General features: G+C 32.1%; 2 protein-coding genes across 4 annotated transcripts; both read left to right on the top strand.

The window, feature by feature from the left end:
- The first annotated feature begins 1253 nt into the window (after positions 1-1253).
- LOC109337324 (L-gulonolactone oxidase 3-like) lies at positions 1254-6867 on the top strand. Its single transcript, XM_019574278.1, has 3 exons — positions 1254-2179; positions 5563-5818; positions 5890-6867. Exons 1-3 carry the CDS (start codon positions 1490-1492, stop codon positions 6711-6713), a joined length of 1770 nt encoding a protein of 589 aa, XP_019429823.1. The 5' UTR covers positions 1254-1489; the 3' UTR covers positions 6714-6867.
- An 11927-nt stretch (positions 6868-18794) lies between these two features.
- Positions 18795-24377, top strand: LOC109337323 (polyadenylate-binding protein 2-like). Of its 3 annotated transcripts, none has more exons than XM_019574277.1 (10): positions 18795-19259; positions 19634-19752; positions 20769-21425; positions 21530-21607; positions 21685-21774; positions 22961-23098; positions 23380-23398; positions 23474-23535; positions 23626-23787; positions 23901-24377. In XM_019574277.1, the coding sequence occupies exons 1-10, from the start codon at positions 19013-19015 to the stop codon at positions 24141-24143; spliced, it is 1815 nt and encodes a 604-aa protein (XP_019429822.1). In that variant the 5' UTR covers positions 18795-19012; the 3' UTR covers positions 24144-24377. The 3 variants fall into 3 exon arrangements, with proteins under 3 accessions (XP_019429822.1, XP_019429821.1, XP_019429820.1); XM_019574276.1 differs by having other exon boundaries at positions 18796-19259; positions 23380-23479; positions 23510-23535; XM_019574275.1 differs by having other exon boundaries at positions 18796-19259; positions 23380-23535.
- Positions 24378-24800: the final 423 nt, after the last annotated feature.

Genomic DNA, 24800 nt, shown 5'->3' with positions numbered 1-24800 from the left:
AAAAAATATTTTTCTCTCTAGTCTCACACCCCAGCCCCTTTCACATTCCTCGTATGAATTTCAACATCAAAACCTACAATTTATCTCCACTCAACAAAACCAACAAGCCCGACTAGTGGAAAAGGCAAAAAGCTATCAAGCCCTGCTAGTGGAAAAGCTATCAATCACTGCTCCTAATGTGACGTTCAAATCCATTATTTTGACAAGGATCTTAATGTTATCTTGAAATCCATTATTTTGCTTGTAATGGTATTGGTGACGAGGATCTTATTGTTATGTTGGAATCAATTATATTGGTAAATTGCTTCATGGAGTATTTTTCATTTAGGGAAAGGAGTGAGAACAAGGCTGTATTTTGTTTTTTTGTAATGAAAAAGCAAGAGAGGTTGGGATGAGAGAGGGAGAGGAGTATTTTGATGAGGGGAAAGAGTGAGAACAGGGATGGATTTTCTTGGATTGAAAGAGCAAGAGCGTGGGGTTGAGAGAGTGAAGTGAGATTTTTTTTGGTATTTTTAAGTAAAGTTATTAAAATAATCTTAGTAGTGTTGTTGGTGAGAAATATAGAGCGACTCATACGAGAATAATGTGTTATTGTGAGAAATGACAACAATCAATATAGATTATTGGATCTTATTTAAATGATTAAGATTAAAAAATGCACACGATAGTCATGTAATCAATAATTAACTTTATATATACTAGTGCATACGGACACTTAGTGCATGCTGGTGAATATTGTATGATACTATTCAATTTTTATATATTTCAATTTTTTTAGAATTGGAATGTATTTGTTGTGTTCGGTGTACTTTATATTATATTTTTTGTATTTATGATAATATTCAATTTAAAGTGGGATATGTGGTTAATTAATATGTTTGTGTTGATTACTTAGGATTATATAATTTTTTGTAAAAATTAAATAATATTAATGATAAAACAGGAAGTGAAAATTACACTATAATAGAAGTTACATCATACTTTCCATATAGAATTATATATATATATATATATTATACAAAATAAAATGAAAATGTTAAGTGATAGGAATAAATCAAATCTATGAAGTATTGAATGTTGGCGTGGAAATAACAACACTAGAAAAATAAAAACAAAAAACTATAGATCTTAATTGAATCTCAATCTTATCAATATTGAAAGGTTTAATATCGGATATAATACGTGGCACAAAAAACATCAAAACAATCTTCATTTTAAATTATTTATCGATAAAATTTTAAAAATTAATAAAAAAAATTCCCCAATATTAGGAATTCTATAAGATGTTAACTAATCTTGATTTGCATTGCAAGAAACTTTTGCATTAACTTCTCTATCTTTCTTCACTCCCTTCAAAGCATTACCTTCCCATGCTCTACTTTTATAACAGAAAAACCCCCCAACAAACCAAACATAAAGCCCCCTAACAAACCAAACAAAAAGCCATCCAATCCATTACTCATAATTCATTAGCACCACCATCATCCACATGGGTAGCTTTTGGATTTGGTGGATTGTAGCTGTTATTCACATACTTCCATTTTATGATTCAAACCCTTTGATTCAAACCATCCATGCCAGGACCCCACAGTCCCCTGTTCAATGCAACCAATCTGGCTGCACCCTCCAAAACTCTTATGGTGCTTGGGGAGACCGAAAGGACTGTTATGCCCTCAACATAACATACCCAACAACAGAAGAACAGCTTCGTTTGGCTGTTTCATATGCTGTTCAAAACAACCTTAAAGTTAAGGTTGTCACAAAATTATCACACACAATTCCCAAGCTAGCATGCCCAGAAGGAAAAACAAACACTTTGCTAATCAGCACTGAAAAATATGACTCTGGCATCCAAATTGATGCTGCAAATTTAGCAGTCACTGCTGATTCAGGTGTTGGGCTTCGTGCTTTGATTGATGCGGTGGAAAGTGCAGGATTTAGTTTGGTGGCTGCACCTTATTGGGAGGGTGTTAGCATTGGAGGGCTTATTAGCACTGGAGCACATGGTAGTTCTTGGTGGGGGAAAGGTGGTGCTGTTCATGATCATGTTCTTGGACTTAAAGTTATTGTCCCTGCTTCAGAATCTGAACGCTATGCCAAGATTTTATGGTTGGAAGCACTAGACCCTCTCTTTAATGCAGCAAAAGTATCACTAGGAGTTTTGGGTGCCATTTCCAAGGTCAGTATATTAATATTTTTTATGCAAACCCATCCTTTCTCCTTTGTTTTCTAGTAAGTGCTTCTTCTTACGAAAATCCAAATCTATGAGAGCACTTATAATAAATTGGTAGGATAATATTATTAGCATATAAGTTCATTGATTTATCTAACAAACAAAAAAATATGTTCATTGATTAATGCTTTGTCTAGAATTTATTGCACCTGTTACATGAATCACATCCAGTCCTTACAGAAGAAACGTCAAAATTGTTAAATTCATCCTCTAATTTTTTTTAAGTGAGTCGTGTAAGTTTGTTTTATTCAAATACACTTTCAAAACCAACTAGCGTTGGTTCAAGTGGTACATGCTTGATTTCTCTTAAGTAAGAATCCGGGTTCAAGTCTTGTGGATGGAAAAAATGTCCGTTGAGAGAGTTAGCCCCACTTACCTGTGGATGTGTCCGGCTCGGACAAGATTGCCTCCAGTGTGAGAATACCTGTGGGAAACAAAAAAAACACTTTCAAAATTATATTTTTCAAATGGATGTTATAAGTTACTTTTTCTTTTCAAATTGATAGTAGTTTTTTATTAGTTTTTAAATATATATACATGTTTTAATTATATAGTTTCAATAAAATAATTAATAGATTTCTTCATTGTAGACTCAATAAAATCAAAATTGGTTTTATTTAGTATTCAGAGAATTGTAACTAAAATTTGCAAGGTGAGACTAAGACTATTAAAGAAAAAAAAAATGTTAAGGAAAAAATGGAAAGAGAGAATAACTTTTAAAACTAACTTTTTGCCAAATTTGATTTTGAAATGTTTTTGCCAAATTTGATTTTGAAATGTTTTTGCCTTTCTTGTTAGCTGGTAGTTGTTACCATACTTTTGATTGCCTACAATCCTTACGTTTTCTTTTTAAGCGGACCCATATTTGGTGTGATTGATTTGATGGGTCACGCAAACAATTAATGTCCTTTTCAAGCGGATCCATATTACACGTTTAGTAAATGTTTCAAAATATTTATGGAACTAGTGTATTATTTAGAGAAGTCGTAGATGGAATCCACGACTTTCCTGACATATTTTCTCTCCTCCACGGAAGTCATGTCTCCCATTCACGACTTTCAAATTTTTTTAGAAGTCGTGTACCCTAAACATAATTTTCATTATATATTAGTAATAAACATAGTATGTAGCATAGTGGTTCTTAATTTTTATTTTAACTTAAAGATCCATAGTTCAATACCCATCTATTGCTTGTTTTTTTTTTATAACTTTGACATATATTATTTATACAAGGACTATAATACATTATGGTTAGATTGTATTATATTCATTACTGAATTTTATACGTTTTTACTTTAGGTAGTGAATATAATGCAATGTACTCATAATGTATTAGAGTTGTTGTACAAATAATATATGTCAAAGTTATAAAAAAATTAAAAAAAACAAATAATGGATGGGAGTTGAACTATAGACCTCTAGGTTGTTGTATAATCCAAAAACCATTAGGCTAAATCATATTTTTATTATTTATATACAATGAAAGGTTTTTTTAGGGTACACGACTTTTAAAAAAATGAAAGTCGTGGATGGGAAACACGACTTCCATGGAGGAGAGAGAATATGTCAGGGAACTTCCCCAAAAAATACACTAGTTCCGTAAATATTTTGAAACATACACTAAATATTTTGAAATATTTTGACAATGAATTGAATCAATTGTATTCATTTGAAACTCCACTGGTTATTTAGCTTAACAAACTCGATTCTTAAACTGAATGAGTTGAACTTGATCTGGAAATTAAATATATATATAATTATTAATATTATTCATCAACCATACATTATTTTTTTCATGTTTATTGTTATTACATACATAAAGAAGATTATGTTTATATATGAACTTATGCAATATTTTTTAAATGGAATTAATTATTTGAGTTGTCCAAATAAACCAATTCAAACTGAATCGAACAGTTCATAAATTTTAATCAAGTCAAACTCGAACTAAAAAATAACTCATATTCAACTTAAGCTAAAAAAATATAGTTTTTAGAAAAATACCATATCATTATATGGTTCATTAATTGATAATCTTAATAATAACAAAAAAACAGATATTGTTAAAGCTTTTAATAGACAAATAGAGAAAAAAATAGAGTATAGAATTTATGTTGTAAGTATAAAGATTTATACATGATCAATATATTATCTATCATTCATTTCTATTACTTTTATTTAAGAGACAATGATGATTTAAAATGAATGGTGGATGATTTAATAATAGTGTAAAAATTTATTACATCTTTTCATAAAAAATATGGCATATAAATTTTAAAATATCTTATAAAAATGAGCATGAAAATATTATATAATGTGTATTATAATAAGGACAAGAGGAAGAAGTAATTATTTCCTAATGTTTTAATAAGATCTTCTTCCTTATAGAATTTTTTTCAAAGTTTGTGGAATAAATAAATTTGTTATCAAAATATAGTTATTTACTCAAAAAATGAGTGAAAGAGAAAATATTTAGTTTCATTAGTAGATAACAATTGTGGTATAATCCAGTAATCCTTGACAAATTTAAGGATATTTGCACACTTACTTAATCAATGTGAAATTACCCAAAAATGTCTTATAAAAAGGATTGTGAGAGTAATTATCAATTACTCTCTATTCCATATTTTTGTTGTTTAATTAATGTAGAAAGACTAATATTTATTTTTGTACCCAAAAAAAATATTTATTTTTGAAAAGAGAATGAAAATAAAATTAATTAATAAGATGCATAATTATTGAATAAGGATAGATTGAAAAAAGTTTGACCTAACTTGAAATTGTAAAATAACAAAGTTTTGAAATAAAAAATATAACCTAAATAACAAAGCTATATTTCTATTAGGAGTGGTCAATAACATGAATCAAACTATTATTTCAACTATTCATAAGAATTTTAGCATAGTGGTAGAAGCAGAGCTGGGGGGCAATCAATGTTCAATCCCTCATAAGAGCACTAGTGGAGAAACCAAACTTGCCTATACTCCATTGATTAGCTCTATCCGAAAAATAAGGTTTAGATATATCATGAAAAATGGCTATGTGAACTTATAAAGAACAATGTTATATGTACAATAGCTTCTACTTTTTCACCAATAAGAAGAAACAATTACCTGGTTAATAAAAATAAATTAAAAAACATGTCAAAACCTTTAATCAGGTGAGTGTTTCTATTATGTGGCAAACATAATAACATAGAATAGTAATTATATAATTTTTCTAATCAAGCTTATATAATGTTGTTGGTCTACCTTAAACTAATGTCTCAAACACACTAGTAATTATATAATTTTCCAGAAGTTTGATGGATTATGAACATTAACTTCCAGGTAAAGTTATCACTTGAGCATAGGTTCAAAAGAAGCATAAGCTACAATTTCACGGATGATGCTCATATTGAAGATGTGTACATAAATCATGCAAAGCAGTATGAGTTTGCAGATATAACCTGGTATCCATCAAAACATACAGCTGTGTACAGATATGACTCAAGGGTTCCCTTAGATGCTTCAGGCAATGGAATCTATGACTTTATTGGATTTCAAGCCAACTCCATTTTGATCTCTGAATCGGTTAGAGCAGCAGGTAAGAATCTTTTCTTCTTCTTTGAGCCTACAATATAATCAAGCTTGAAAAGTTTCAATATATATATGCAGAGAATTTGCTGGAAAATACAAAAAGCGTGAATGGGAAATGCTTAACAGCAGCTACTACTTTGGAATACAAGAAATTAGTGGGCAATGGATTGAAGAATAATGGCTTAATTTTCACTGGCTACCCTGTAGTTGGTCATCAAGGCAAAATGCAAACCTCAGGTTCATGCTTGTATTCGACAAGATTTGATACTGCATGTGCTTGGGATCCAAGAATCAAAGGATTGTTCTTCTATGAGAGTACAGCAATCTTCCCTGCTTCCAGATTTGGAAACTTCATCCGTGATGTGAGGAAACTTAGAGACCTAAACCCAGAAAATTTCTGTGGGGTGGACAACTATAATGGAATTCTAATACGCTTCATCAAAGCATCTGATGCATATCTAGGACAATCTGAAGACTCTGTAGTGATTGATTTCAACTATTATCGTGCAAATGATGCATTGACTCCTAGACTAAACGAGGATGTGTGGGAAGAAGTGGAGCAATTGGCATTCTTCAAGTATGGGGCTAAGCCACATTGGGCAAAGAACAGGAACTTAGCATTTTTGGGGGTGCAACATAAGTATCCCAAGTTTAACCAATTTATTGCAATAAAACACAAATTGGATCCACAAAGTGTGTTCTCTAGTACATGGTCAGAAGAGATATTGTATGGGAAGGAGTCAGAAAAATTTGATGGGTGTGCTTTAGAAGGACTATGTATATGTAGTGAAGACAGGCATTGCAGCCCACAAATGGGGTACTATTGTAGACAAGGCCTTGTCTACAAGGAAGCTAGAGTTTGTAGGTATTCATCCTCCATAACAACAACCTCCATAGCATAATGTGTCTTTTTATTCTTTGTACTCAGCATATTCATTCCTTCCAACTTATTGTTTCCCTAATAGTTAATGGTCTTAGAATAAATTCAGGTTCTTATCAATGTTTACATATACCGATGCTTGCACTAGATTATATGATTCCTCTATAATTATTTTATTTTAAAGTCCAAATGACTTATTGAAAAACATGATACATAAAAAGGTTCTTTTGCTACATAACAAAGTTACAAACAACATGTTACCGTCTGCACTATACATGTACATGTTTTCTGGGGGAGTCATATCAAGATATGATTTGAGCATATAGCAAGAAACTTGACAAAAATGTAAGGCACATTGCGCAGCAAAATAGCACATACCCTTGTTTTAAACGGCACATAGGGAATAATATCCCATCCAACTTAAGATGAGAAAATCTAATGCCTCTAATAGCTTCAATACAAGACTCCAAGATAGATATACCACAAAATAATAACTAACATAGTTCTTATCCTTCAGAGAAGGATCTCAAGTGCGACAATGATGAAAAAGGAACTTTGGTGAATTTTGCTGAAATTAGACTAATCCAATTTATAGTCGGTTGAGAACAAGACATAACAACATTTCTTAGAGACAACGTCATCATTATATTTAACAAAATATATGTCATGCCACACAGTGACCAATCTCTTATAATTCAATTAAGCACATTTTAAACATATAAATCAGGTATTGGTGTGTAGGCAATTACCAACTACAACATGGATCATGATACTAAAATATTCATCAAATAACATCCTTTCATGATGATGCGTTACCACATATGAACACTTCATTAATAGTAACTACAATTATAAAAAAAAAAACAATCATTATCACTTTATGCATGTAAGACTAATTTACTTGGTTATGAACTTGATAAGACTTCTTTTAGGAAAAGGTTAAGTCCATAAGAAAATCTAACAAACACTTTTCAAATGCCCTTAACCTCTTCCATGAAATAACCATAATCTAACTCACTCTTCAACTTTGAGGTCGTTGGAGAACTCTAATATAGTATTGTATGACCACTTGATCTTCCCTCTAACCAAATCGCCGTATTTTCAATACTCAAATCCATCATATTTGTTTCATTTACGCCATAGTCTCATTCTTAGTCCTAGCACATTCAACTTCGAGTCATTCTATAGTTTTAATCCTCCCAAAGCACAATCGGGTTTATATTTGCTCAATTCACATCGAGTCCACAAAACAAGATTTTGACATTAAAATTCAAAAATCACCCATTAAATGCAAATCGTTTCTTAAAGTAACCAATCTAATTTTAAAATTATTTTCAAAACTAGACGTATACATACTCTAAAAGCCTCAAAAGTATAAATATATCATCAATTTCATAATTCAAAACCCTTAGTGTCAAAACCCCAAATCAAAACATTGATTGCAAAGGAAAAGAGGTGAGTATCACAAATAAAATGGTGGTGATGGTGAAGTGCAAAGGAAAAGGTTGAGGGTCTTCTCTCCAAACCAAAAACAAACAACAATAATGGAGCATCAACCCTCTATGGACACCAACAGGGGAAGGAGAAAATGAAGGCCTCATGTGAAGGGGAGAGGAACTCCCAAAAATCTTTGGGATGAGACTCTCCCACTTCTAAGGGTTGACTTTTATGCTTTGGGATAAATAAGCCTTAAATAGCCCATTGGATCAATGTTATTAAAACCGGTTCGGACCGGCCGGAGAACCGGCCAACCGGTCCCATAACCGGTACGAAACAAGTGTTGTGCCGGCTAAGCATCAAAACCGGTGTAAACCGGAGAAAAACCGGTGAACCGTGTCAAACCAGTGAACCAGCCGGAATTTGATTGAACCGACCGGTTCATACATGTAATTTTAAAGAACCTCACATAGGTACATACCACATAGAATTAGAAACCCCTTTTCTTCATTCACACGAACCTCAATTTGAAAACAACGTCAGTCAAGCTTTGGACTTAAATGGTGAAGAAATGGAACATCAGTATGAAACAACTTTGACTCCTTGATATTAAAGTTTTAAATATATAATATGTTTTGTATTCTAAGTTATGAACTTGTGTCATATGTTTCGAGTTTGTTAAGTAAGACAAGTACTTGTGGATTACTATTTGTATTTGTAATTTAGACTTTGGATTTATTAAAGTTGTTTGTTTATGAGAATTCTTACTTTGACTATAAATATGGATTATAAATTTGAGTATCTACATATTAGATAATTTTTGTTACAGGTTTACACACATATATATATAAGCATGTATATCCGGTTTAACCGGTTTAATCTCATGCAGTTTAATTAGTGAACCACTGGTTGAACCACTAAACCAGTACCCTCACCGGTTTGATGACCGGTCCAGTTTTAATAACATTGCATTGGAGGTAAGGTTGTTGTTTTTTCTTGCAGTTTTTTATTCATGTAAATAAAAGGAGATAAATATTATTTTCTCCCAATATTTCTGGAAATGAGTGTGATTCTAAATAACTTTTAAAACCAACTCAGATATTTCCAATCACATTTGCTAAGTAAATATGTCTTTCTCAATAGAGGACACTAATGTTTCATTTGGTTGATAAAAAAAATAAGAAGAGAGAAATATGTGAGAAAAAGAGTGAAAAGAGAAAAAAAGATAGAAATATATGAGAATTATAGTGAACTTCAGTGTTGTTTGGTTGTATAGAGAAATAAGAGAAATAAATGATTTTTCTTCCTCACTCTTCACTAGATAAGGATTTGTTTTCCCAACTTATTTTTCAAACCATGCAGAGGATCAATGAAAATATTTCATGTCAATTAAAAAATTAAATGTTCACTAATTTTTGTTTTAATATTATCGGTGAAGAACATAGTTTTGAGACAATAGATTTGGGTCTCTCTTCCCCTCTCATTTTCTCCTCACTTGGAGGAGAAAGAGATTTTGTGGGATCTTCTCATTTTTTCTGTCTCCCATCAAACTCTCTCCTAGACCAAATGAGAGAAAATTGACATTTCTCCTTAACTTCTCTTCTCTCTCTTTCTCTTTTATTATACCCTTCCAAATGAAGGCTAAAACAAAAATAAAAGATAAATAACTTTCTAACACTTTTATCATTTAGATATAAATGTAATAACATAATCCAGTGAAAAAGTGTAAAGCCCTATTCAATATTGGATATAATGGATGCTGATTAAAAATTTAAATAAAAACAAATTTATAAATGGTAAAATCCACCTTTACCCCATACTCTATTATTTCACTTTTCAGTACTATATATGATTTTATCGGACAAAATTGGCACAAACTTTAATACTTTAAGCAATTTCCAAAAACGTGCAAATTCTATTTTCAATTTTTTTGTGAAACTTTTTTTGGTATTGCCAAATATAACTTATCATTTTTTTTGTAATGAACTAAACTCTTAGGTTCGTAATTGGCCCTTCCAACAAATGTTGTTATCAGAAATTGAACCTTTGACATTTTGATCATCATATATATCTAGTTTAACCTTACACCACTAAACCAACAATTTGTTGATTGTGAAACTTATTTATCTTACGTTTATGTATTGTTCCTTATAAGTATCACTACCGATGGAAAGATTGAATGTCTCAAATGCAAATATAGTAGTATATATTCCTCCTAGCACAACTCTTCTTTTGTACAATGAAAGCTAATTTGGCAGTGTGGTGATTATGGTTAACAAATTATAATAGTAACCCCTAACTTCAGTTCAACATATTTAGTGATCCTTTTGCAACATACAAGGATAGTCTTTTACACTTTCAAATAGGGCTCATGTCATCTCTTCAATTCTACTAAAAGTAGAAAGTTACATGTGTTATCACTTTCGTATTGATTTTGATTTTTTCTTCTAAAAGTAATTATTTCTAAATAAAAAAAATTAAAAATTTAAATATTAATTAATGGGATTTGAATATATGGGTCTATGTTTCATGTCTTCTTTTCCTTTCTTATCCAAAAACATAAATTTGGTCTATGCATGACCAACATTATCTCTTTGTTATTGCTTCCATCTATTTAAATTAAATAATTATATTATAGATATTTTTAATAAAATAAAAATCAAATCAAACCAATTAGTTAAATTTTAATTAATAACTACATAGTTTCATTTCTTTAATGAAGATAGAGATTGGTAGGAGTCAAGTAAACTCTTATCAAATACAACAATAAAGAATTTTGTTTTAATAAATAAATTGGGTATACTAAAGTACATACAGTTGGCAGAGTTAACATTTTAATACGGAGAACATGATACTAATATATTCTTTGATATGTAGATCTACTCCCTAGCTCACAACTTATGTTTAAAAATAGTTTTTTATCAAATTGAGTTCGAAAGAGAGTTTTTTTTACCGTTTTAACTGCAAAAAACATACTAGCAACTCCAAATCATTTGGAGGTCGAAATCAAATTCACCTCCTCCTAAGTCACAGAAGTAGGATTCAATGAAAAATCAGATATTTACAATGGTTTTTTAACTTGTGCACCAGGTGGAGGGTTAATTTTAGCCTTTTTATTAGCATAATAATGTGATATTTAAATTATATAGTATATACCATTAGTCACGTTACATAAATAAATTACTCAAACATTACTCATTAGATTCATATTATATTATTTTATTGAAGATGCTTAATATATGTAAAACATTTTTCTAGAATCATTGAAAAATTTGATTATTCTATCCACAAAAAAATAATAAGAGAATCAATAATGAAATTAGATAAGTTTACAATTTAATTGCATAAAAAATCTCATAAACATAGCTATTTTTTAATAAAATAAAAATTAATAATATTCAAAAGTTTCAATTGTGTTCTTTGGTCTAGTAAAGGTGGGGTTTGGATGTGTAATACCATGTTTTTCCGAGCACGTTTAATTAAGTAATTAGTTGTTAATAAATTAATTATAGAAATTAATTAGTAATGTTTTAGGCTAAACATCAGTTGAATTTTAGTCTTGTATTATAATATTCTTGCTTGCCCCCTTTTTCAAGATTTTTGGAGAATAAAAGTTTCTGAGACAATTTCGGGTCATTTTATCGAGTTTTCGCCCAGGTTTTGAGTTATGTAACTCATAATCGAATTTCGATTTCATCATTGGCTTCAAAATATTATTTCCAGTCAAAATAGACACCAAGTTTGTGTGTGACTCATCTCTAGGTATTTTTCACCTCAAAATTCATGTTTCGACATTTTGGGCAAAAAACCTAAATCAGTAGATCGTATATTTTCGGACGAAGTTACCCAGTAATACTCGGGCATGACTTCAATTGAAAAATCATGTTGCATCAATCAAGTCGGAGTATTAATCACATCATGGGTCAATGACTTGTCAAACAAGGAATGTCAAAGCTTCCATAATCCCCTAAATCACTAACCAAATCTCCTCACTCCACCACCATTAGACACATCACCTAAGCTAGCCTATAGCTAGATTGTGTCTCATTAATTTTAAGATTTGAGAGAGGGTGAGGCTCTCCTATAAATACCTCACCTCATCCTCTCATTTTTACACTAATTCTTCTAAAGAAAGTTAATGTATTCTTTCTTTTTTTCTCTTCTCCATTTTTCTCCACATGCACCATGAGAAAATTATGATATCTTAATATGTTATTCATGAAGTTGAGTTTATGTTTGTTTTCTTTAAATATTTTGTAAATCATGACTAAAGGGTATGATAATGAAATCATATGAACCTTCGTGTAGTTTTTGACTCATGTAAAACTTAAAATTTATTCATTGTTCTTAGATGGAAAAACTATATCTTTGGACAAGGTTAGATGAGTTTATTTGCTTTAAAAATATTGGAAATTATTGTTAGTATTTAAATGTGATGATTTGAACATCAACGGAACTTTTATTGTGTTTAAGAAAAGTTTATGTCTATTCTTGAAAGTTCAAAATGTTTATGAGTTTTTGCTGAAAAAATTTATTTTTTAAAGGTATTATGTGTAAAAGGTTGTTTAACATATGTTATTCTTTGATTTCCAAGTTAAAGTAATGATTTTGGATGAAAAGATGATTTATTAAAGTCTTGACTTCATAAACTTAAAGTGTTATGAAGTTTTGGATAGTAAAGTAGTAAAAATGTTAACTTATGATTATAAACCTAAAGTGTTATGAAGTCTTAGATAGAAAAAATGATTTAAAAGTGTTGATCTTGGTTAACACGCTTAATTTAAAGTGGTAAGATTGACTTAAAAAGTCTTGATTTAAAAGTATTGATTTTGTTTAAGTTGACTTACTTTAAAATGGTAAGTCTGACTTAATAATCTTACTTAAAAAGGTTAATCTTAATAAAAATATTTTACTTGCAAAAGATAAGTTTTATGAATAGTTATCATTACGAGAAAAATGTAATGAAGTGGAAATACATGTATAGAAAAGTTCTATCTAAGGAAAGACTTGGTATTTAAGTGTATCTTTACGACCCACCTCTCTTTCCTAGGAACTAACCTGGTGTATATCCATAGATTATGACATAATTACGTTATAAGTTTTGTTAAAACTTCACTTTAGAAAGTGTCGTTGTGATATAAGACTTTTATTGATAAATGATGATTCAAGAAATACCTAACCTTCAATCGGATGGATGTAAGCGATTAAGTTCATTTTAGATCTGAAGTTTTATTTTCGCGTAAAAGGTTATTTCGTAAGAATAATAATTATTAAAATGACCTAATTAGCGTTATTATGATTTTGGCGTGACGAAGAGTTCGAGAAAAGACCCGACGAATTAAGCTCACATAGAATCGAGGAAACAATCTGCATGACACACTCAGGTGAGGGGGAAAACATCGTGACACAATGGTGTCCGAATATGCTTCAGGATCTCCAAACTCCCTCACAAGTTTGGAGTTGTCTTGGGTATTAAGAAAACTCGTACCTAATCAATTGTATGTTTTGTTTCGATTAAGTACAACAATATTTCTTATGCCGAATTATGTTAGGTTATGTTATGTATGAAGATGTCATGATTATTCTTGTTTAATATTGCTCGGATAATTGTTCTCAGAATTATACGTATGAGATAATTGTTAAATTCAAGGCTTAAAAACATGTGTTATACATGAGAAAACTTTTCATTGAGAAAAAAAAATTAGCTAAGTTTCAGGCTTTTCTCGCTTGAGCAAGATAGCTCTCGCTTGAGTGAGAAGTGTCCAGAGAAAACGGGTTTTCTCGCTTGGGCGAGATAGCTCTCGCATGAGCTGAAATATGCACAAAGAAAACTGGTTGTTTTCTTGCTTAAGCGAGACAAGTCTCGCTTAAGCCATAGGTGCCTTATAAAAATGGTGATTCCCTCGCTTGAGCAAGACAACTCTAGCTTGAGCGAGAGGGCTCCATACAGACAAGAGTTCTTAAGTCGTCTGAACGATAACTCTCACATGTGCGAGAGTCTAATGACATTTTTGCCATCAAGAATTTATTCACTTACAATCCTATTCAATAAAACCTAAAACACCTTTATTAGAGATAATATTCTTTCAATAAGTAAATGTTGTAAAGATGAATAATTATATGAAATTCTTGGAAATGATACAAAGAAGAGTTGCCATATCTAAAGTGATGTATGTAAAGAATTTCATGGTTAAGGATGAGGACCACAAGTGTTATATTATGCCCACACAGCGAGATCGTCTGACTGTAAGAGGCTTGGCTTGAGAGCCATCTAGGGTGATTCAGCGATGATTTGTAGTAGTGCTGAGGTTTATTCTCTATGGTTTAAATGTTAAGATCTGGTCCCACTAGAAGCATTCCCGATGGGAGATGTCTTAGGATGGGCAGATCGTTATCAAAGATGGATTAAAAGCTTTAATTTGCTAACTTCGGTTAGTGTGCATATTCATTGTGAATAATAAAGTAGTGGAGAGAAAATTTACGGGAGACGAACGAGCCCCGAGATGTTGAGAGGAATGGCGATGGCGGTGATTCGTCAGCAAAGTCTTGAGGGAGAGTCTAGATGAGATGAGTCTCGTATATTCCTGGATGATGTATTCTGTTGGATCAGATAGTGCTCATAATGCAAACTAGATGATCTCTGACAACCCCTCTTTACAATCAGGATCGATAAGAGGGATGCCCAGAAAGTGTTTGATACGACATCATCCTGAAATGGACAGTTCCATTGGAACATATCGATCATATATATATCCTTGCGAGGAATAAGTTTTGGTGCGATGAAATCGGCTTGTTATGGGACCTGTACTCTCGGTTATTTCCAAATAGTTATTGAGAGGATAATGGTGAAAGGATGGTGGACATATGCTTAGCATGCATACATGGTATTTATCGATATTAATTCTAAAATCATAAGTTTTATACTTCATTCATCATTAATACATGGTGTATGATCATTAGATATATCTGTATTTTTCTTTGTCTTGGGGTGATATTCTGTGTAATTTCACAACGTAAATGATAAGCTTTTCATTAGATGTTTTACTCTCTCGCTTTCTTTTTGGTGTACTCGTATACATCTATGTTTAGATGGACAGATTGGCGATGATCAGGGGCTACCATTTTACCATGTCCAGGAGGGGGCATGGAGCGTTGAAGGAAACAAATACACCTACACTAGTCCTTGCGAGCTGGAATTGGATCTCGTATGTGATGGCTCTATGTTGCATCTCCCGACACATTACGCAGTTCGGGAAGCATCATTCATCCTACCATTGCGAAGGCCCGTACCTGTCCGTCCATCCGCACCAGCTGAGGCACGAGGGAGATCGGAGGTTGTTAGGACCTGGTCCCAATCGGGATTCTCATCTATAGACTCAACGCCAAGAGGGGTAGAAGGAGCAGGCATGACTACTTCATCGGGTCCTAGGGGGTACACTCCGGATCCGTCAATGGATTAGACATCATATGAGGTAGTGGAGGACGAGGATGATGACTGTGTAGAGTTAATTTGCATAGAGGATTCAGTGGGGGTTATAGAGATCTCTACAGACTCAGAGATCGAGGAAGACTCGAGTGAGGTTTCCAGTGCACCACCAGTCTAGGAGCTCCTTTCTTTCTTTTGATAAGGAACCTATGTAGGGTAATTTTGTAATGCCAACATCCCCGCCACTATTTTATTTTTATTTGTATTTTTAGTCTTTGTTAGGAGCGAAGAATAGACTTCGCCTTGTATTTTGTAAACCATGATGTACGTATTACAAATTCAAGAATTGATTAATGAGAAGTATTCAGAAAAGAATTGTGTTTCGTTCAAATACATTTTAAGTATTAAGAAATTATTTCCACAAATGTTTGAAAATGTGACGTCTTGAAAGATAATAGATAAAATGGGAAAAAATGTTTTGTAAGTTATATGTAATTTAAAAAAAAAAATACTCATTGTTCCAAGAGATTAAATATAGTAATTATGAAATAATTTTAGGGGTGTTACAGGATGTACGAAAACTCGAGTAGAGTCTTCTAGTATTTCTTGAGAAGTGCTTGAATGCATTGGGAGATGTACCTAAAAAAGATACTTTGATGACCAAGTCAATATGTGAAGGAGGTAGAGAGAATAATATAAGAGAAAATGAAATAAATATGTAGGCAAAAGTAAGTAATGTGGGTAAATTTTCATAAAGGGGAATCCTCCTATTTAAACTGGATAAATGGGAGGAATATTCTTTCGTACATGTTCTGGGCCTAGCCAACCAAAGAGTTTGTCGGGTCTGCCCCAGATAAGTGTGGGTTGCTTTATAGTGTCGGGCGGCTTTAACAAGTTCGTACTCTATGGATGGCACATGTAGTTGTAATGTGAGTCCATTTTGTCGTCTGATTAAAAATATAGTAGCATATAGTAGATTATGGCTTGTAGTAGGGTCGAGGTTGTGAAGTTGAGGTGAGAACCTTGTGCAAGAGTACATTAAAGGAGTATTAGGAGTAAGTCTCGTGTTGTCATGTTGTTTCTGCTTGGTTGATGAGACGTCTCTATGGATTGTTTGATCTTTTTGGTTAAGGCTCGAATGAGCTTTTAAGAATTGTTCATCTTGTCTAGCTTATGTGGATAATCGTCTTCCTTTCCCAGTTGTGACATGCCCAATTTAGAGCGGGTGGAAAAATTAGATATTTAATTGGAAAATAAAGATAAAGAGAGAAACCTTATACACATCTCTATTTTTAGCTAGGAAAATAAAGGTTGAAGAATGAGAAAGGGAAAAATATGAAAAGAGGAATAACTTATAATTTTTTATTGCACAAACAATGATAAAAAAGAAAAAAATGTGAATCATAACATTATAATGAAAACTAGTAAAATAAACAAAATGAGAAATGTCGAGAAGTGGAAAAATATTTTAAATTTTATTTTTGCTTAGATAAATAAAGAAGAGGATAAAAAAGACAAAAGATAAGAAAATTTGTATATCTAAACTCTAATTGTGGTTTGTTATTTTATATAGTATAAATGTATAGACGATTAATCAAATCACATCTGAGACATAAATCAAATAATAAAAATTTAAACTATAATAAAAGTTTAAATTATTTATAGTAAAATAAATCCTAAAAATAAATCAAGGCAAATTAAAAAAAAAAATGATATTTTTAAACAATGAATATGAAATTCAACAAAACATTGATATTTTCTATATAAAAAAGATAAATTTAATAAATAAGAAGACACTTTTATCATAAAATATATGTGACAAAAAATTGACTATAGGACTTTCTATATCTTTTGGTAAATAAAGTAATTTTCTATATATTAATTATTTGTTTTATGACCAACAAAGTATTGCTCTAGTAGTGTAAAACATAACTTGATCCTTAGATAGACCAAAAATATTGAAGGTTTGATTCGTAAAAGTAATATTTGTTGGAATAGACAACCATAAAACAAAAAATAATTAGTTCATTATCCATAAGGTGATGAAATACCTCTATTTATACCAAAAAATATACATCTTTTATTACTATATATATAAGGCTCCATATAATTATTATATGATTTAGTTCTTTTAAGATAAGATATTCAATTTTTTACACATATTAAAACAACTTTATTGGAAAAACTTATTTTATTGATTTCCATATCTTAATTGAAATTAATATTCAAAATATTTGGTCAAAATAAGACCAACATTAATGTTCTACCCGAAAAGAATAAGAATATAATGATAAAAAACAACTTTCTTAAAATTCTATCTAAACATAACAATTTACCAATAAAGTAAAGTGATGTGTCAATTTTATCTAGATTGGAATGTGCTCCTATTGTTAGGCTAGAAAGTACTAAAACTGGACGGTTAATTGAATTTTCTAGACGAAGAAACATGATTGAAAATTTTATGAATCATGAAATACATTTGTAAAATTGTTCTTAAACCTTCACTCATTAGAATGCTAAGAATAATCGTCTCATATGTACCAACAAAAAATACCCACAACAAATACTCTAAAAAATATAAATTTGTTTTTAAATAATATTTTATATATCATACTTTTATTATTTTATAATTTTATAATAAAGTTTAGTGAGTGAAATATAATGATAAATTTAAAATGTACACATATTTTATTATCCATGTAATGACTATATCATGTATTTATAGATTGTTACAATATGAGAGTGATCCACTTAGTTTAAAAGTAATGTTAAAAAACTTACTTCAGATCTTAGTCATCAATTCTAGAGGAATTAAATTATTTGAATTAGTAAGTAAATCTAAATCATTATATTTACATTGATGGCTAATATATGAAATAAGTTTTTTAAACTTATTTCTAGAGTAAGTATATCCTATTTCTTACCATATATATATATATATATACATATGTATGTATACATATATATATACTTAAAAATTTGTTGGGTACTCATATATATCTGCTACCATATGGGATCCATAAATAATATGGGCATGGAGCACTACTCATATCCGTCCAACCCCACTATGATTCTTATTTTCTTCATTTTTTCTTCTCCAAAATTTAACTTACCGAATTGTTTGGGCTTTGGGCTTCAAAACCTATACACAACGTGGGCCATATGAGTTACCCTCCTAACCAAACAGCACATACAACCATCCCACTATATAAACCACTCCCTCAAGTTTGCTCTCGCGCGGTGCTTCTTTCTCTCCGCCCTTTTACTTACCTAATACAAAAAATCCAAAAAAAATATCAGTTTTACGCCGTCGTTTTACCACCATCTCTGACGGAACTATCCTTATTTTTTCTACAACCAAAAACAAAAAAAGGAAAAAAAATCGAAGTTCTTTAATTTTCTACTTCGGATTTTTTTTTTAAAAACTTATCAGTTAAGCTATTTCGACGGTGGTAGTAATGGCGCAGATTCAGAGTCCTGTATCGGGTCCACCTCCGCAAAACGGTGTCGCTCCGGGTGCTCCTAACACGAGCTTCTCGACGACGTCGTTGTACGTTGGAGATCTTGACTTTAACGTAAACGATTCTCAGCTCTTCGATCTGTTCAGCCAGATTGGACTAGTCGTTTCGGTTAGGGTGTGTCGTGACATAACCACTCATCAGTCACTCGGTTACGGTTATGTTAACTACAGTAACCCTCAGGATGGTTAGTTATTTATATTTTTTACTGTGAAAAGTTACTTTCGATGAATGCATTTTGGGATTAATATTAGAGTTTAATATTTATGTACCGAGTTTTTTTTTTACCTTTCATTCGATGTGATTAATATCGATCATCCAGTCATATACTGATACGTGTTATAACTGTTCAACTGGTGCAACCAGTACCATTTAAATGAAAACTGGTCAGTCAGTTTTGACTTATATTATTCAATGATCGATATTATACCGTAACAGTATGTGGACTGGGCCGGTTTTTTAGTTGAACCAGGTACTTTTTTCACAACTATGCATTTAATATAAATATTAAACTCTTAATGTTATTCTTTGTCATGTTAATTAGTTAATCTTTATTTACAGCTGCAAGAGCATTGGATGTGCTGAATTTTACTCCACTGAATAACAAATCTATTAGAGTCATGTATTCTCATAGAGATCCTAGTATTCGCAAGAGTGCTACTGCCAATATTTTTGTCAAGGTGACTCTTATTGCATTTTTTATATAATTTCTAATGATAGAATAAATAAGCATGTGTCCGTGGAATTATCCTTCACTTTCATTTTACTTGCTCAATTTATTTATTTGTGTACGAGTGTGTTGTTAATTATGAAATGAGAATGTAGTTAGACTCGCATGTCATTGAGTTTTATGAAGTTTCAGGGAGTAGTTGCATGTTCGTTTTGATTATTTACTTATTTATGGGGGAAATTGCCATTATTTCTTCCAAAAAGCTATCCCAATAATAGCATGGTCGTTCAATCTATTTTTGACAAAAAAAAAAACTTATTATTTTGATTAACACATCATTTCTGATGATTGCACATTTGTTTGGTTTTGCATTCATTTAAAAGCAGAAGCATAAATAGAATCTTAAATTTAGTTGTTTTATAAGCTATATTCTCAGTTTTTATAAAAATACTTTGCCAAAATCACTTCCTTAGAACCACTCTTTTCCTAAATCACTTCTGCAGTGCCATTTTTATAAGCCTAAACAACCAGGCTCACAAATTTTAATTATAAGCTGTTTTGAACACAAATTAAGCTAATCCAAGCACCCACGAACTCGAACATATAGAAATCAGGGAGTAGACTCTAGCAGTCTAGCAGTGTAGCGGGGAATAATTTGAGGGACTAAGTTCCCATTTTTTGTTATTGTTTCAATTGACTTATTAAATTTTACCATCTCCTTAAGCTAAAATTCTGTGTTTTACAAGCTATATTTTCTAATCTCTAATTTGGCCTGTAAACAAATCATTTTATCCAAAATCACTTGTGTAGAATTTTTTTGTGAGCCTAAAAAATGAGTCAAGATTTTGATTATAATCTGTTTGAATACAAAGTAAGCTTAATCCAATCACTAACAAATTCAAACACATAGAAATCAGGGAGGCCACTGTAGTGGAGAATAAATTCAAGGACTCAGTTTCTATTTCTCGTTATTGTTTCTATTAATTTGCTTAATCTTACAATCTCCTGTTTCTGTTGTTGTTACAGAATTTGGACGAGGCAATTGATCACAAAGGTCTGCATGATACCTTTTCTTCCTTCGGACATATTCTTTCATGCAAAATAGCAACTGATGCATCTGGCCAGTCTAAAGGCTATGGTTTTGTTCAATTCGATAGCAAAGAGGCTGCACAGAGTGCTATTGATAAGTTGAATGGCATGCTGTTGAATGATAAGCAGGTATATGTAGGTCATTTCCTACGGAAGCAAGATAGAGACAATTTCCTCAATAAGACAAAATTCAATAATGTCTATGTGAAAAACCTATCAGATTCAATGATAGATGATGACTTGAAGAAATTTTTTGGAGAATATGGGACCATTACTAGTGTTGTCGTAATGAGAGATGGTGATGGGAAATCGAAGTGTTTCGGTTTTGTTAACTTTGAAAACCCAGATGATGCTGCTAAAGCTGTTGAGGCACTCAATGGGAAAAAAATTGATGACAAGGAGTGGTATGTTGGGAAAGCCCTGAAAAAAACTGAAAGAGAGCAAGAACTCAAAGGACGTTTTGAGCAAAGTAAAAAAGAGATTGTTGACAAATATCAAGGTGTGAACTTGTATCTCAAGAACTTGGATGATATCATCAGTGATGAAAAGCTGAAAGAACTGTTCTCCGAGTTTGGTACAATTACATCATACAAAGTATGCAAATGTCATTCCTTTTGACTAGTATTTGTAATGGTCAAATTGCCATCCTCTTGGTAGCAGAAATTGAGCAGTTAATTTCTTTGTACATGACCGTGCAGGTTATGCGAGACCCAAGTGGAGCCAGTAGAGGATCAGGATTTGTTGCGTTTTCAACTCCTGAGGAAGCTTCTCGAGCTGTAAGTTTGAGATTACTAATGCCTTTTTTTAAACGAAAAACTATATTGTTCAAATACAAATCTGTTAATATTTGCAGCTTGTGGAGATGAATAGTAAAATGATTGCTGGCAAACCTCTATATGTTGCCCTTGCACAGAGAAAGGAAGAGAGAAGAGCAAGATTACAGGTAATATATATTTTTGTGATCTATGAAGCACAAATACGTATGTCGGATACAATACGTATCCGATACGTCGACACATCTTTTTTTCTCTAAAATATAGGATACGATACGTTCAAAGATACGTGAATAAAATAATAAAAAACACATAAAATATGATAAAATTATAAGTGTAAATCAAAATATCCAAAATAAAAAATATAATCGAAATTGAAAATCCATGTCCTCCAAAATTCCAAGTACCAAAACTAGAAATATAGTAGAATAATTCATTAAATTGCTTATTATCTAGACCTAGAAACAAAAATAGTATCAATTTCATCTTCTCCTTGTCGGCGATGTTGTGGATTAGAGAGTCGGTATGGTGGACCAGCTATCGGAGGGTCAATGTGGTGTGACGGTATGTTCGTATGAGTCTATGTGACCTTTAAATAAGTTAGTGTTTATTGAAAACGAATCTATCTTATCCTATTTTATTGAAAAATAATCTATATTATCCTATATTTTATTGAAAACGAATCTATATTATCCTGTATTTTATTGAAAACGAATCTATATATTCCTGTATTTTATTGAAAACGAATCTGATACGTGTCTTGATATTTATTTATTTTATTTTTTTAATTTTTGGATACTCTACGGATACGTATCCTACGCGAATCTGAGCATATCCGTGTCGGATACGTGTTGGACACCGACACGTGAGGGTGTTCGACGAATCCGTGCTTCAGAGTTTGTGATGGTGGGTCAAATTTTGCTTGTGTCCTTTATAATTAACTGGGTTTGTCATAACAGATTCTCACAAATTGTTCAATGTTGGCAGTTGTTTTTTGTAGCTCCATGAATATTTTTTATAGTCAAATGGTTTAGTGTAATGCTTAATTTCATTTGGTTCAATACTTATCATATGCAGATTGTTTTTGTCATATCAGGAAAAATAATTCCCAATCGTGACATGTGATTGTTCTTCAAAGTAATAAAAATTTTCGTGGTCTCCTTAGTACCACACATTCTTTAATTTTTGCTCTTTTTGTTGCAGCTTCTACTATGATGTCATTTGTTTTTTTTTGGGATGTGCTGTAAGGGAATGGTTACTGTAGGTTGGAAGATGATAAGCTTAACTGACGTTATTTTTCATTGCATTTATATGTGCAGTCATTAACTATTCACTGTAATAACTTGTTCCATGTAGGCACAATTTTCTCAAATAAGGCCTATTGCAATTAATCCTTCTGTTGCACCTCATATGCAACTCTACCCTTCTCGTACTCCTGGTTTAGGACAGCAATTTTTGTATGGGCAAGGACCCCCAGCCATGATTCCTCAACAAGTAACTATTTACTGGTTATTTGTGTCATTGTTCAATTTTCATATTAGCTTGTTTTTTACATGTCAATTGCTTCAAAATTTGTTGAGTTAAAACCTACCTGCTTGTTAATATAATACCTTACTAGATGTATTGTATTGTTCTTCCTGCGTCTGCTACATGTTTTGTTTTGTGTTGATGTCCATCATAACCAATCCATCAACATTATATTCTCTCATTTTACATGTATTTATTAATTTATTAAATCTAAAATAACAGTAATTATACTCCAACAATATATGCAGGCTGGATTTGGTTACCAGCAGCAACTTGTTCCTGGAACAAGGCCTGGCAGTGGTCCAATGCCGAGCTTCTTTTTACCAATGGTTCAGCAGGGCAAGCAAGGCCAGCACCCAGCTGGGAACCGAGGAGCAGGTCCTGTGCAACAATCCCAGCAGCAGGTCTGCTCTTGCACAACTTCTGTGACAATTTTCCTTGTCTATACTAATTCTGTATGCTGACAGGGAGATACTTTTTGATTTGTTTCTCAGATGGTTCCAAGGGGACGGGTCTATGGTTACCCTCCTGGCCGCAACGTGCAAGATGTCCGACTGACAGGAATTTTGCCAACCCACAATGCTGTGGAGCAGCCAATGCCCATTCAGGCCTTGGCTACAGCTCTTGCAAATGCTCCTCTTGAACAGCAGAGGACTGTAAGTCTTTTTTCCACCTATTGCTTATGGCACATTTGGGTTGAGTACTTAATGTCTTATATGTACTATGACTGTTTTACTATACTTATTCATTCTTGCAATTGTTTCGGTAGATGCTTGGTGAGGCTTTGTACCCGCTAGTAGATCAGCTGGAACACGACGCAGCAGCTAAGGTTACAGGCATGCTTTTGGAGATGGACCAACCTGAGGTATTGCACCTGATTGAGTCTCCAGATGATCTGAAGGCTAAAGTTGCTGAGGCCGTTGATGTGTTGAGAATCGTTGCTGAACAGCAAATGAACATACCTGGCGATCAACTAGCCTCGCTCTCTCTCGATGACAATGTTGTGTCTTAGATTCTGTAAGCAGTAGACAGGAATCCACACTCTTCTGCTTTTCCCTAGTTCATTTGAAGGTCTTTTAGATTTTTATGATACCATTCAGCACTATGGACTTGTTATGTTTGTAGTACTCAGTAATTTTTTTATGGCTTGTTGTAGGATTAGCTATTTTGGACAACTAATTTAGTATGGATTTACTGTTTGCTTTATTTCCTCCCAAGTACAACTGTATTGTTTGGATGGTTGCAATTCCTTCATTTAAAGACTTAAAAAAACTTCTTTAAGATCCCCCATTGCAAATATTTATGCCCTCAGTATAATTTTATTTGCCATGCTTTATTGGAAATGTTAAAGTTTAGTCACGTCTTTGTTAGTTTCTAAGAAGTAGTAGTTTTGGTTAACCATATTTTCTAGTGTGCTTAAGTTTGAGGAATTTTCTAGGCAGCAGTGTCTTCTCCCTAAGATTACAAAGTTAGTCCTTTTTAAAAGAATTCAGTAGGGTCTGGCAAACTTCTCAATTAATCATTCACTCTTAAACTAATTTTTAAAATTTTAATATTATAATGACCTCTTCGAATGTGTATGCATGAGATGCTACCGTAGAGGCTTATTAGGTGAGTTATTCTATTACCCTGTTTGACCTGAACTAAAACTGGGTGAACATTTTATATT

This window comes from Lupinus angustifolius, unplaced genomic scaffold (assembly GCF_001865875.1).
Source record: "Lupinus angustifolius cultivar Tanjil unplaced genomic scaffold, LupAngTanjil_v1.0 Scaffold_5_103, whole genome shotgun sequence".
Lineage (NCBI taxonomy): Eukaryota > Viridiplantae > Streptophyta > Magnoliopsida > Fabales > Fabaceae > Lupinus > Lupinus angustifolius.
This window is presented reverse-complemented; position numbering and strand designations above follow the sequence as displayed.